Source organism: Actinia tenebrosa, unplaced genomic scaffold (genome assembly GCF_029948245.1).
Source record: "Actinia tenebrosa isolate PJP-AT-01 unplaced genomic scaffold, QUT_ActTen_1.0 PGA_scaffold13__45_contigs__length_12533684, whole genome shotgun sequence".
Taxonomy (NCBI): Eukaryota; Metazoa; Cnidaria; class Anthozoa; order Actiniaria; family Actiniidae; genus Actinia; species Actinia tenebrosa.
In genome coordinates, this window is record NW_028292573.1 from 12,186,775 (window position 1) to 12,202,485 (window position 15,711).

The window sequence follows — 15,711 nt, forward strand, 5'->3', positions numbered from 1 at the left end:
CGGCGGGATTGTTGACCGTGCGCACGTGAAGAGGCCTGGACAGAGTGTCAAAAAAAACCCGTGTCCACCCTAGTGGGACTGCGATGGAAAATATCTTCAAAAATCGTGTACAAAAAAGGTTGAAAACGTTAAATTCTATCCTTAAGGATTGGGAAGAAAAGAAAAAAATATCATTTCTTAAAAGCTCCTAAGCCTTTGCATAAGATTTGCAAAACATCTACGCAGATTTTTTGGGATGAACTGTATATTTGATTAATAATAAATATCAAAAAAGAAATTTTTGCTGTAAATATAAATCGCAAAAGACGCGCAGTACGTTCATGATTTCATTTTTATAACAACTGACTTACTCAATCAGCTATGTACCCTACCCCCCATAAAAAGCAATTTTATATTCCCCCATAATGCATTTGGGAGAGTTTCCTTACCAGTCCTCCTCGTTCACGTTCTCTCTCTCTTCGCCAGCAAATCCAAAATGGGTGAGTAAAACAAGAAGAAGCGTTTAATATCTTTTATAATCTATGGATAAAATTGCTCATCGAACCGTATTTCTAACGATAATAAAGACTTTAGTGTCTAAATTATCAAATAAGCTTATTATTTTGATTAAAATGCCTTGGATGGAATTCGAAAACAGTTTTGAAGTTACCCTGTTATGTTCTTGGAATGATCGCCATAATCTCTTGCCTCTCTGTTGTCCAAACTTTTTCTCATATTGCTTTCATTACGATTTTATTATTGTTAAGTACTGAATCTTAAATTACCCATTTTATTATTTTTATTGATAAGTAATACCTAAAGTCTCTCTATTTTAATCTTTCATGTGTTCGAATCTTTCACGTGTGGAAGAATTACATCCATGATTTTGTATTAATAGAACACAATAGAACACGAAAATCATTATTCATATCGACATAGTTTCTTTAGTAAATTAGAGAAACCGTTAGCATAGAAGAAAACCTGTAAACATGTATGCAGTGAAGATTAATCTAGAGGAAACATACACATAATTAGCTCTAGAATTCACCAGAATTCATTGCTTTTTCCTCCAAAGTGATCAGTACCTGCCATTTGATAGATACGTCCATAATTCTTGGTCTTGAACATTTCCTATACAATGCATTAATTTGTCCTTTATAATTCTTTTTAGGGATCTCAAGGGACTCCTGGCACAAGCGCCGCCAGACTGGTGGCAAAATGAAGCCCCTCAGGAAAAAGAGGAAGTTTGAGTTAGGCCGACCTCCTGCAAACACCAAGGTTAGTTGAAATACTAAACTAAATTTCACATGTGTAAAAACCAAAATATGATTGCAATCATAGAGGTGTTAGATATTCAAGGTAGCTGGTTGTCCAATTATATATTGCACATATAAATACTTGCATATCATTTACACCCACCTCCACTTAACAATTAAACCTGGAGCCCAAATGGTCTATGAGTCAACAGCCAATTAGGCAGAAGGCTGAATGGGCTATTACCTTGTAGACCATGAGGGAGATAGGTCTAATTGTTTTAGTATAAGCCTCCTATTTGCTCAAATAAATGAATACAATGTTGAAATTAGGTTGAAATAATTTTTTCAAAACCAACACTTCTACTTTTTGCTACTGGTGGTCCATCACTAATAGACATTTGGTAGCTCAGCCAATCAGAGCACAGTATTCATGATAGACCATTAGGTTTATACTAACAACTAATAGATCTTTTCTGAGATAGTGAACAAAGTGCATTGTGCATTAGCATCAAGTATAAACATCAGGTGCAAACATCTTTTGCCTATATACATTGTGTTTTTTAAACCAACTCTAGACCACTATGCATAATATTAATTTTATTGAACTTTGGTTTAAAGATCCAATTCCAGTAAATATTTGATTTATAGACATAGTCTACACAATAGTTTGCAAGTTTAAAGCAACTTGGGAATTTGCAAATGAATTTCGAAATTGGAGCAGCGAAAGTTTCATTACAATAACTATAAACTTTGCGCATTTCTTCCAGATTGGTGCTAAGCGTATTCACCCTGTCAGAACCATGGGTGGAAACAAGAAGTTCCGAGCCTTAAGACTTGATACTGGAAATTATTCATGGGGTTCAGAAAGTAAGTAAATCAAGTCAGATAGCTGACATGTACCAAACTTCCTTCTGTTATCACAAGTGATGTTTCCCAATCAAGTAAATAGAAAAAAACTTAAACACAAAAGTTTTTCAATGGAGCGGCTTGAACCTGGCATTTTCATGTGCTTTCTGTAAGTATTTGTCAAGTTCAACCTCACTTTTTTAAACAGAGGTAAAACAGTACACATGGCAAGATGATGAACCTCTTGGTTTGGAAGAGCTAGTTTGCTGTATTAGCATTAAAGCTACTCTTGTGACTTGATCATTTTGTCATAGTTACACTGATTGCCATAGAAACATGTACTGTATTTGTTTTACTTATGAAGAAACAGTTATGTTAAAACTCTAAAAAAATCCTACAATCTGGTGGACTACACAGTAGAATTTTACAATATAAGACTCAATCAATCCTATTGGTTTGCATTAGTGATTTGCCAGTGCTTCAGGCCTAAATAAGTTTTAGCTTGGTCATACAATACCTTATTTCTGGCTCAAGGTTACTGGTCAAAATGACTGGCAAGACAAAGATTTAACCAGACAAGTTCCAATTCTGGCCAGAATTTGTCCAATGACCAGTCTTTATCTTTAGCCCTGTGCTTACTAGTCTAGTAATGAGTTTGTTATTGTCAATTGTCAATTCAGGTGTAACCAGAAAGGCCCGTATTATTGATGTTGTATACAATGCAAGCAACAATGAGCTTGTGAGAACCAAGACTCTTGTAAAGAACTGCATTGTTCAGATTGACAGTACTCCATTCAGACAATGGTAAGGTTTAGTGATATTCTTTTACTGTGATATATTTAGTTTTAATTTGTACTGCATAGGCACTTCATGAAGGGTGGAGTAGTGGTTATGCACTTATCTCTGACCTCTAGGGTCTTGGTTTTGATTCTTCTAATCAGTATTGCATGTCAGTAAAGTTACATTTTAGGCCTTTCCCTTGATTCAAGAGTTTTGCCAGGGCTCTACAGTTTTCTTCCTTGCTAAAAACCAAACAAGCTAAATCTAATTTAATCTGTGAGTTTTATTTTGAGTTTAAAGAATTGGCATTTCATGCAGTTTACCTTAAAATGTGTCATAAATAAAAACAAGGATCTAGAACATGGACAATTTTCTTGAAGGTACGAAGCCCACTACGGCGTACCTCTAGGCCGTAAGAAGAGTTCAAAGAAGGAAACTACAGAAACTGAAGAATCAGATGCGCTTAACCAGAAAAGATCGAATCACTGCCAGCGCAAGGTTGAAAACAGAAAGGCTCAAGCCAAGATAGCATCAACACTTGATGATCAGTTTGTCACTGGACGTCTCCTAGGTAACTACTGTTAGGTGTTTAAAACATTTTTTTATAGATTGGTTAGGGATTGGTAGAGTGTGATCATGGGAGTGCATATCTAGTCAAATTCAATTCACAAACGTTTTTTATGGTTCTCAATATTCTTTGGGTGCAACCACATAAATCAAAATCCCTTGATGTAAATAACAATGAAACAGCTGCCATTTTGGTTTATGCAACAAGAGAAGCTAATGAAGAATGCTTTTTCATTGTCAACCAACATGACAGCTATTGTTTAATATGCACCCCAAGAAATTTGAAGACCTTTTCAACCAAAGAAGTCGGTAGTGCAGGTCCAAAACATTTTGATGGAGTCCAAATGTATACTACATACAGAATTTACTTCAAACCTGTGGCAAAATTTTATTTTAGGATAAAACAAACGAAACATTCATCTGACAGTGGGGGTCTGGACCTTCCTGCCCCAACCCTGGATCTTAGTCTCCTACGTAGGCACTACTATTAGTTTATTGACTTGCTATAGCAAGAATTTGCATTTGTTTCAGAATTTAACAAAATTAACTTTTTTATCAATAGTCTAAAATCCCCAATCTGATGAACTAATGCATATTTGCTTATTCATTATATTCATTAACCCATTTTCCCTCTATTTTTATTTCAGCTTGTGTGTCCTCTCGCCCTGGTCAGAGTGGCCGTTGTGATGGTTACATCTTAGAGGGTAAAGAGCTGGAGTTCTATTCAAAAAAGATCAAGGCCAAAAAGGCCAAGTAAATGATCCAAATTTTGCATATCTCATTAAAGATCCAATGAAAATCATTGTGTGTTTCATACTTGTATTTCAGTTAAAAGTTTCTCCCTTTAATTTTAGTTTTATTTTATATTCACCTAAAGATTTGTGTGAAAATACGAGTGATTTGTGGGATATGCCATGGTACACTCAAACTCATAAATGGTATGGGTAAAGCTCAAAGAAATTTAAACTCAGGGTCTTAAAATAACTGAGAAGGTGCTGCCTTTGTAATTACACCTGAAATGCAAGTCTTTTCGGACAAGGGCTTAAAACCGTAGGCCCCATCTGTCTTCACTATATAACCCTGTATAAAGCTGACGTAAAAGACCCACTGAAGATGCTGGTTACGACCATCTTCGGTGCCCGTGCTAAACTCTACAGGGCCCACTGTAATTGGCAAAAATCTGTTGTGGTGTCCCTGCCCTCATGGAAAAAAGCTTATAAATAAATAAAATAAAGAAACTTAAGGAATGGCATGCCTTAAACTAATTCGCATTTAAACCAACTCGCACATAATATATACACACGCAAAAAATTGTTAAATATTAATGCGGATCCACTTTGGTCTTGGATTAACCTTCAATCGTCTGTGTCATTTTGCATATAATACGGTACTTACTAATAATTTAATTATGTAGTTTCGTTTTATCTGAACAAATAGAAACGATATTCGTGCTCACGAATTAACTCAATCAAAAGTCGTTGGATTAAAATATGTATGTGATTAACATTTCAGTTAAGTTTCGTTTCGTTTCTTTTTTCACCTAGAAAATTTCTATCTGAAGTCAAAATTGCGTAACAATTTGTCAATTTTATATAGTATGCTTGAATTTTCTGGTATATTTTCGTTCTTTTCTGAGCAAAAGCAAGCGAGTTTTCAAAACTTAATTTGGAACTAATTCACTCTTTTCAAAAGTCGTGTCTAATGAATAAATCGAAACTGATTCACTGACAAATTGGGGTCAAGAGAGAGGGAATCGTGAAAAATATAGTATTACGCGCTATTAAGTGTCTGAAAATGAACATTTCATTTCACTTGTCAAAAGACGATTTTCTCATTTTCTAAAAGGGTCCGCGGCTTTTAAGAATACTTCTCTTGAGGTCTCCAAGAAGGAAATGACGTACACTAAAGCGATATTGATTATCTCTTTATTTTAATTTACTTTTCAACATGTTTATTTCTTTATTTATTCAATTACTCATTTAGAGCACAAGTTGTGATTGAACTAAACTTTAGTTTTCAAATCCAGAGTCCGTGTGAGTAATGATCCATTTTGAGAAATCCTAAGCGACTTGGGTACGTATTCAGTAACCGCACCAACTGGGTTTGGGACCAGAGCGGCGACCATAACACTGACACTGCCAGGCCTTGTTGGAAAAGGGGCAGTTAGAATGCGTGATCTTGCAGTTCCCACCAGCATGTCCCAGGCAGCGGCACCTTTGGCTGCAGGATTGCCACAGAACTCCGGTAGCACCTGAACTCCATCGCGTGCAACGGCTCCAAGTATCCCAACAGTTCCCGATCCAGCGCGGCCAAGCTCCTTCTGATTTTGGCAAGGAGACTAAGAGAACAACACTCAGCATCAAGATCACAGAAAGACATTTGACTGGCGCCATTTTCACTCCTATAGAAATGAAAAATTACTTGAGATGAGATGAGCTAAGGGCAAGCAATGCCCTATCGCGGCTTTCTTTTTTACTACCATTATCGTTGAAGTACGACCCTCGAAGTTCGATGGCTCGTTGCCGACTAGCGTTTTAACGACCGTCAATCAAGAAACTGAACTGCCCCACCCTCCCCACGCTAGTGGGAAATACCACCATTTGAAGGGAATAAATAATGGGAAAATATGTTCGAGTCAGAGGGCCGTGTTAAAGCTTTACGATGTCAAATCAAATTGGATTTTAAAAGTTTTCTTTTGCGCTGGCGGGAAAAACCGGAGAACCCCGGGTAAAAATAACTCGAAGCCCATATGTATTATCTGCAAATAGTTTCACTTTCATAACTCACTTTGACTTCCTGCACGCAACAACATTTCCGCATAAAAGAATTCACTTTTCCCTCGAGTGTTGGCAAGGATCTCTTTTTCCACTCTCTCTTTTTGATGCCAATGTTTTTTTAGGTAACGAAGTTTAAAGTGTTCTACTTTAAAAACTAATTACTAGTAGATGGATGCAGCACTCAGCTACTTTAAGAACGCGAGAAAACAGGAATAGAAACGAGCAAGCGCTAATGTTGTACTCAGCCGCTTTAGCTTCTATGTCTGTCTGGATTTGCGTCTCTAGATCTCTTTTTTCCTCTTTGTATCTCTCCCCCTCTCTACCTCTCATTTTTAGAGAGGAGTCAAAACAAATACACGAAAGTATATTGGAGTAAGATTGAATATTACAGATCTCTAGCTTAGTTACAGGGGTCATTTCCAAACTTGCTAAACAAAGCACGGAAATATACTTTGTGCAGAGAATTTTGTTATCGGTAATTTTCAACCATAGAGTTTGAAATTCCAAATAGCGACTGTATTGTCTCGGGGTTTTTTATAATTCTATAAACTGATAAACAGTAAAAACTCACCGTATTAGCAAAAGGCTGAGAAAAAGTTGCTGAACAAAAGATATTGGTGCTTTGACGTGGTTTAAAGGTGTCGATGCAACAAGTTATTACTTTGCGTATCTGCACTTATATAGAAGAGCTTCAGTTCAGTGAATAGCCAATCGTATTTAGTTTTATTGTCACATGACCTCCGTCAAACAGGATCAACAGGTTATATCAGTTTCATACTCTGGTTTCATACCTAAGGAAAGTAAATGCAGATAAGAGCTTATAATAAAATCAATATCACATGACCTGAATGCAATGACGCAAGACGACCGACACTAAAAACGGTTGCGAGGGAGACTAATCATAGTGAGATTGAAATGATCTTAGCAGTTTCATACCTAAAGGAACTGTACATGAAACCCGCAATGCAATGATAAACATGACTCATGACCTGAATGCAATGAATGGCCAATCATATTGAGATTGTTGCCTAATGATCTTAGCAGTTTCATACCTAGTAAAGAAAGTGCATGGAATCCAATGCAATGATTAAAAAAATGCCATATCACATGACCTAAATACAGTGAATAAGGCAATCATAGTGATATAAGTGGCAAATAATCTTAGCAGTTTCATACCTAAAGGAAGTGTGCATTTAGATGAAAACTCCATTACATATAACCTAAATATGCAGCCTGTGTCTTAGGACTGCAAACTGAAACCAGATCAACAAATTATCTTAGCAGCCTCATACCTAAAGCAAGTGCATTTAGGGACGGTCCATTGATTGTTGATGGGGTGGTGGGGCACGTATTTTCGGAGTGCTCTATTTTTTTTAGCTACACAAGTTGCAGGATATTTTAACAGAACATGTCCTTGCACGATATTCTTTTCATGCAAATCTTCATTTATCAAATACTCAAACTGTAGTTCTGTGAAGAACTCAAACTTTTTTCAACAACAGTGGTCCTGTATACAACTCACTTTAAACGCAAAACGCCACGTTTTGGGGTAACACAAAACACAACTTGAACAACGATGTAATTCACTGTCATGCCATGTTCACTATGCTATAGAACATATACTACATTTCCACAACTATTTGACTTTCTGATAAAGGTTTTGTACCCAAACTAGAAAATGCGTATTATACAGCATGCACAAATCATCCGATCGTCTGACAATTTCAAGTTAGGTGTTATCAAGAGGTTATCTTAGCAGTTTCAACCGAGAGCGGAAGTGCATGCTATTGAAAACAAAAACAATGACCAGGAATATATTCAAGTTAGGGTGCTGAAGAGAGATTGTCAATCCTACTTTCCATCCATTTTTTTGTTTATTTTTATTCTTTTATAAAAACCACTTTAATTCCAGCGTCCAATTACTAATTTTGACTTGGTAGCTCAGTGGTTCAGTAGGACATGGCACAGGAATCGCCAGGTCACGGGTTCAAATCCCATTCAAGACTCGGAATTGTTTCTGACTCTTTCAATTTGCAGCTGCATAAATTGCTTGATATACTGCGAGGATCAGCTCAATTTGATACATTACAACCGCAGTACAAATATATATATATATTCTCATACACAAATCCTAATTTGTTTTCTTTAATGAAAACCTTTTAAAAATCTCATTTTCAGTGTTGGCGTGTGGACGGGCGATAGCGATTCGAAAACGCTGCGTGTGGATGAGAATTTTGTTGAAAATGTGAGAGAAGAGTTCCGTTTTCAATAACACCCGGATGCTTGCGAAAGGCGCCTAACACAAACACAGCTGTCGATTATGGACAAAATTGTCATGCAGTTATAGCTGCAACAAAACCTCCTACACGCGTATAAATCACTATATTTCTGCTTATACAAACAACCTCATACCACTTCAAGTACAGTGACACCTTTTCTGATGTTATAATTCGTAATTTTTGCCATGCTTTGGGTTAACCACGTCTTGATATCCATTCTGTTGTTGAACAAAGTTCAAGGTGAAGACACTAAAGAGTTTATTTTCGAAACACAATCCGGTTACATTTTATCTGTTCCATCGGACAGAAATGTTAAACACGGGACAGAATTTGTCGCCAACGATCTCGAATGCGCTTTACGGTGTACCAAAGAAAAATGGTGCAACTCTGCTAACTTTGGCCTTGTCTCTGAGAAACAAAGCAATGGTCTTCACTTGTGCGAGCTTTTCTCAACCGATGAAGAGGCCAATTTAAAATATTTAGAGAGGAATGAGAAGTTCGTTCATTTGAGCATCAAGGTAAATTTACTGTAACTGCCATTAACCTAACCAACAGTTTGTGTTCGATGCACGCGGGCTATACCATTAACCCGCATGTCAACTCTCATTCAAAAATATTTTTTTTAATCAACCCAATAAAATATAAATAGAATAAAAATCTATATTGCTTTTCAGATACTAAACCCTCCATGCCAGAAATTACCTTGTCTGAATGAAGGCACTTGTATCAAGGTGTATGATAGAGGGGGTTTCGAGTGCAGATGTATCAACGGATTTTCCGGTAGCATTTGCCAAAAAGGTAAGAATAAATCTGTCTATAATTTCTGTGTGTTCCGTTAAATTTTTTTAGTTCTTTCACACTTTCTTATTGTATGTAGTTTTGTTGTAAAGTCGCCAATTTTTTAATCGTTTTAGTTTACTTGGAACTCGCTTACACATTCTGGACAAATTAAAAATATGATTCGTGATTCTTTCCTTAGCCGGATTTAAGATAGTCTCGCTCCACCGCAGCCGTCATAAGATTCGGTCCCAAACTAATTACGATAAAATGATAAAATGTGCAACGATATCACGAAACATGATTATCCTCTATGTCAGGATTGGACTCGGTGGTAGTTTAATGTCGAAAAATATCCTTAATTACCAAGTAGCTAGCTACACCAATCAAAATTAATTAATAAATAAAGATTCAGTGTTTGAAATTTTCCTAGCATTTTTAATTTGTAAGTCTTTGCTTACAACGATACGCAGCTGTCAATACTAATTTACTTTGGACCAAAAAACTGTAAGCGAAATTGAAATTGGTCCAATCATAACGTGCAAAAAGGAATATATCTTCGTGCAGTCCTGTTTTCAGGAAGTGTAATGATTATCCAAACTTTAATAGTTCGCCCTTTACTTGTTCCATAGTCACGGAAAAAGCAAAAATGAATAAAAAATCAATTAGTAAAATACCGCTTTTTCTGGACTTGATGAAAAGGAAGGTATGTATAGGATATTAAATGGCCGTGCGGAGATACGGATTTTATCATCGAGTGTTGAGAGGTGATATTCTCAACACGAGAAAATAAAATCTGTATCACAAAAAAAAGCAAAAAATAGTAAAGGTTTTTTGTTTTGTTTCGTTACGTTTCGTTTTTTCGTTGTTTTTGTTTTTCGTTTCGGTTCTTCATTGTTTTGTTTGTTGTTTTTTTTTGTACACAAATCTGCAGGCGTGCTGTGCTTCTCCAAGCAATTCCCAATTTACAATTCTCGCATGCTTTATGATGCTGTTACACGCCAATATTTTGGCGATTTTAATTTTTGGCCTCATGTAACATGGTGCGTGCGCACGCGGCCACACATATCGATTGCAATAACATTTTGAGTTTTGAAGGTTGTTAAAAAACCTGAAAAGAGAAGGAAAAAAACCGAAAGAAATAAGAAACCTTTTTTTTGGTGACCCTAGCATGCCATTTTCCTCAAGCATTTGCTTAACTGATCAGAGTGGTCACAACATGCGTGCAGAGAGCTTGGGAATAAAATTGGAAGGTTTTAATGATCTTTCAGGGTGCCAATAATGGGAGTACCCAAATGTCTATTTTTAAGCTACTAATTTTTAGGGCGAATGTCAGTTAACTGTACATGTAATAATTTTAAGAGCACTGGCCATAATATTAACCAAAACATATGTAATATCTGATATAACCTGACGAAAAATTTTGATGTTGAAAATGTGTATTTTATTGGCATTAATAAGAATATCACGGTTAAATTTGTTCCAAAAACGTATTTCTCTAGAAATTCAAGAAAATTTAGCACAAGTTGTGACGTCATTTTGTTTACAATATTCCAGATTTAGTTTGCAAATACACGAAATATGTTTGAATGTAGAATCTTAATTTCAGGTAGTACACTTTTCAGTTTCCCAATATTGGAAGAGTACTACGTAAGCTATCAAATGAAGCTGAATAAAATATTCCTTTTGTTGTTATTTTATACGGAATTACAATTCATATTATGTGCATTACTACCGAATCCAGAGTACGTGTCAACAAAATAACGTCACAAATTGGGCTTAATTTTCTCACGTATCTCAAGAAATAAGCTTTCGAAACAAATTTTATTACGATATATTTATCATTACTAACAAACTATACATTTTTAATGTAATGATTTCGTGTCATATACACTTTTAACTGTCAACTTTTAATTTTAGATTATTTGTCAGTTAACTACTTTTTTTTTGGCCAATTGTCAGTTAATAACTAACTCTATTGGCACCCTCTTTTTAGCATGCACCGAACAAGCACTCGGAATGGAAAGCAGAACAATACCAGATTCTTCAATAACAGCCTCCAGTGCGTGGGGTGGTAAAGATACAGGATACAAGGCCAGATTGAACAATAATCCAGGTCACTGGGCACCATCTTCCAATCGAGTCGGGGAATGGCTGCAGGTAGACTTTGGCAGGCTGACACTCGTAACCAAAGTCGCTACACAAGGAAGACCATTTTTACAGGCGTCGTACATGACTAGTTACTCGCTGTCTTATCGACGAGAGGATGAAAGCTGGAAAAGCTACGTCCATACATCTCTTGGTGGAGTAAGTAACGCCTGTAACAGTGAAAGTGATTTTACTCAACCCGCGCACATAATACAAACTCTTGTTAGCTTTTATTTTATTAAGAACTTATTATAATGCGAAATTAAGGTTTTAAAATTCATGATGACGTCTGTGAAAACCAAGAATTTCACGGATTGTCCGAAACCACTCTAACAACATAACTATTAACTATTAACAATAGTTATGAGCCTCATCTCTAGAGGCCCAATTCGAGGTTGGACCTATCAATATGTTTGTACATTAGCTGAACGTATTTATCAAGTTCAACGTCGAATTTAAACCATTGTTTCGTGGTCACTCAATCAAATTCGGTAAAGGTCTTTTGTGTAGTGGGTAGCGTTCCTTAATTTCTTAGTGTTGAAGAAAGAAATTGCTACGTGTGACATCACTTGATATATACGAGGTGATATTAGAAGGTGCACCTTAGGGCCGAGCCTTGAAAGTAGGGGTATTTAGATCTCCAACTTTTTTTGTTTCCAGACACTTCCTGGTAACACCAATTATTATGGTACCGTCACCAACACTCTGGATCCAAAGATCACCACCAGATACATCCTTATCTATCCTAAAACATGGTACCATGCTATTACTATACGGGTGGAATTCTATGGATGTTACCTGTCTTAAATATACCACTTCAATTTGAAGACAGAAGTAAAATAGTCCCATATAAATAGAGACGTGAATATTGTTCAAGGTGTTAAAAAAGGTCTCTATCATTGCAAAGTCACCGCCGTTCTCGCTACGATGCACAGGCACGGTTACCTTTCAAGATGGCGCTAATGGCACTGTTAATGGGACTATGGATACCAATCTGATAAATGCTTTAAAAGCGAAGCGTCGTTTTGACAACATATTGTATTCATCTATCATTAAAACCAACTGAATTGACCTTTAGAACAAACTCAAGGTCAACTAACCTTATACTCCGTTATATTGGTGTTTTTTTTGGAATTCTTGATTATTCAGGGGATTTGGATTCATTTATTAACTTATTAACCGACGCGTACGCTTACGTAAGCGGGCATGAGGCAGGTATAGGATACAGTAGTTCGTTACGTACGATTGAACCGGCTCTTTCTCTATGTATCATGTCCTGAATTAGGGGTGTTTCTCCTATACATGTACACTTATGTCCGTATAGTGTATATCATATCATGTACATTCCGTATAACTGTATTATGTGATGTACATTCCGTATAACTGTATATCATATGCTGTACATATGTATACATATGTTCATATAATGTATGTATTCTCTTTATAAGTCTGCATATGTAAATGTCTATGAGATCGTAATTTATTATTATTATATATTTCATGACAACACCAACAGCAACGCGAGTTTTATTAAAACAGGGGTGCCTGTACATGGACAGCATGCATACATCCCAGGGACCTACATATCCCCCTTCCCATACACTACGAACACTACGAACACACGAACACTGTCTATGGACAGTAGACACCTGTACATGGACAGCATGCATACATCGCAGGGACCTACATATCCCCCTTCCCATACACTACGAACACTACGAACACACGAACACTGTCTATGGACAGTAGACACCTGTACATGGACAGCATGCATACATCGCAGGGACCTACATATCCCCCTTCCCATACACTACGAACACTACGAACACACGAACACTGTCTATGGACAGTAGACACCTGTACATGGACAGCATGCATACATCGCAGGGACCTACATATCCCCCTTCCCATACACTACGAACACTACGAACACACGAACACTTTCCATATTTAGAAAAAAATCGTTCGACGATTTTTTGAATGCCACTTTCATCGATATTTTCTATCGCTTTCGACAACAAATGGGGTCATCTAGCTTCATATCAAAAAATCCATAACGTTAGAAGTCACAATTTGATTCATACTCAATAAGGACAGTGTCTATATCCGTATCTATATTCTAGCTACTAAAAAAATTGAATCCACGTAAATTAAAGTCCCGATTTTGAGGGTATGAAGTTGACACGCTGGAAATAATAGTAAAAGTCCATGAAAATATTCATCGCGTAATAATTTGAAAACGCTCTCATACATTTTTTTCATATTGCAATATGTTGGGTGCCTTGATGAATACTATCGACTGGTGCAAGTCGCTTTGAAAGTTTAGGTCTAGTTTTCGAGAAAATAAGCGGTAAACGATTTCTATGATGTCATCATTACGTCATAATGAAAATGCCGCTTTAAACTAATTTATCATTTTTGAAACCTTTAATCCTTTCCTGACATTGTGTGAAAAGCACTTGCAGATCGAGTTATTCAAGACGATCAGTTGTAGCCGTTTCAATGCGGCTAGGTGTGCCAGCCCAAAACTACCCAGAGCCTCCTTAATATAAATCGAAATAATTTCATGTTCTTTTAAAAAAAAATAACAACGTTCGTATCATTTTATAGTAAGAAAGCGCGAGGCGAACATACAACTAGAGTGCATACCATGTAATTATCCGTGAAAATTTTAAAAGTAAAAAAATTGTGCTAATTAGTGCAACGTTTTGTAGGTCTGCGGTGTGAATGAGGTCTGCACTTAAACAATGGCAGCAATTTCTTCAAAAGTTTTTCACGGCCATATATGGTATGCCTCTATTATTTGACAAAGTTAAATAAAAATAAAAAACTTAACCAAGTATTTTTTTGATTAGAATATGACCAATTTGTAGGGTGTGTGAGATAATCAAGGTAATTAACAGGGAAAAATCAAAAGTGACATGATTATTAATTCCTTACCTTACAACGCTTAATATAGATAACAAACACAACTCCAGAAACAACCATTTTCAGAACTGATCCTCTTCCTTCGGCTGTAGAGAAACATGAGCTCTATGTTTCTATCTTTTTTCTTTCTGTTAAAAATTGTGCACAGTGGCATGAGTACAATGCAAGATGACCGTCATAATGATGAGTTATTCTTTGATAGACTTGCTGGCCATAAGCTCGCTTTTTCTGTCGACTTAAATAGTCTAACAAGTAAAACAATCCAGGTTCAAGAACAGATGGATTGTGTGTTTGCTTGTGTTGGTTTTACTTGGTGTCGTTCGGTAAACTACAAGATTGTCTCTGAAAGAAGTGGTCTCCATGACTGTGAGCTGTTGTCCATTGAAAAGCTTGATCATTCACTTATACGAGATGACAACTTTGCTTATTTAAGCATCGAGGTAAGTTTACTTAGCTTTTCTTACTACATTAATCATTAGATTTCAAGATTTCAAGATTTCAAGACATCTCTTGGTGGAGTAAGTAACGCCTGTAACAGTGAAAGTGATTTTACTCAACCCGCGCACGTAATACAAACTTTACTTTTTAATGACTTCTTGTTAGCTTTTATTTTATTAGACCTTATTATAATGCGAAATTAAGGTTTTTTATAATTCATGATGACGTCTGTGAAAACCAAGAATCTCGCGGATTGTCCGAAACCACTCTAACAACATAACTATTAACTATTAACTATTAACAATAGTTATGAGCCTTATCTCTGGAGGACCAATTCGAGGTTGGACCTATCAATATGTTTATACATTAGCTGAACGTATTTATCAAGTTCAACGTCGAATTTAAACCATTGTTTCGTGGTCACTTAATCAAATTCGGGAAAGGTCTTTTGTGTAGTGGGTAGCGTTCCTTAATTCTTAGTGTTGAAGAAAAAAATTGCTACGTGTGACATCACTTGATAGAGCAGTTTTCGTATGACTATAAAAAGCTCAGTGACGTGCCGTGACCGTGATGCTTTCTAAAATTTTAACTGGCTGATATTTTTCACGCGCAATATGATTGGTCTTGCGTTGCCTTGATCTTGGCGCGACCGTGTCCGCGCCGTGTTTATGCCGTGTATTTGATTGGATGGAGAGTAAATTCTCGTGCAATGTGATTGGTCTGGCGTATCCCTTGCTGTGTCACGACCGTGTTCATTCCGTGAACTTTTCACGGTCATACGAAAACTGCACTATATACGAGGTGATGATAGAAGGTGCACCTTAGGGCCGAGCCTTGAAAGTAGGGGTATTTAGATCTCCAACTTTTTTTGTTTCCAGACACTTCCTGGTAACACCAATTATTATGGTACCGTCACCAACACTCTGGATCCAAAGA

General features: G+C 36.6%; 2 protein-coding genes across 2 annotated transcripts; both read left to right on the plus strand.

The window, feature by feature from the left end:
* The first annotated feature begins 406 nt into the window (after positions 1-406).
* Positions 407-4,230, plus strand: LOC116305119 (small ribosomal subunit protein eS8). The gene is made up of 6 exons (XM_031714954.1): positions 407-479; positions 1,151-1,257; positions 2,003-2,102; positions 2,762-2,885; positions 3,242-3,432; positions 4,076-4,230. Exons 1-6 carry the CDS (start codon positions 476-478, stop codon positions 4,183-4,185), a joined length of 636 nt encoding a protein of 211 aa, XP_031570814.1. The 5' UTR covers positions 407-475; the 3' UTR covers positions 4,186-4,230.
* A 4,242-nt stretch (positions 4,231-8,472) lies between these two features.
* LOC116305118 (lactadherin-like) lies at positions 8,473-12,781 on the plus strand. The gene is made up of 4 exons (XM_031714953.2): positions 8,473-9,002; positions 9,159-9,282; positions 11,258-11,568; positions 12,070-12,781. Exons 1-4 carry the CDS (start codon positions 8,670-8,672, stop codon positions 12,214-12,216), a joined length of 915 nt encoding a protein of 304 aa, XP_031570813.1. The 5' UTR covers positions 8,473-8,669; the 3' UTR covers positions 12,217-12,781.
* The last annotated feature ends 2,930 nt before the right edge of the window (positions 12,782-15,711 follow it).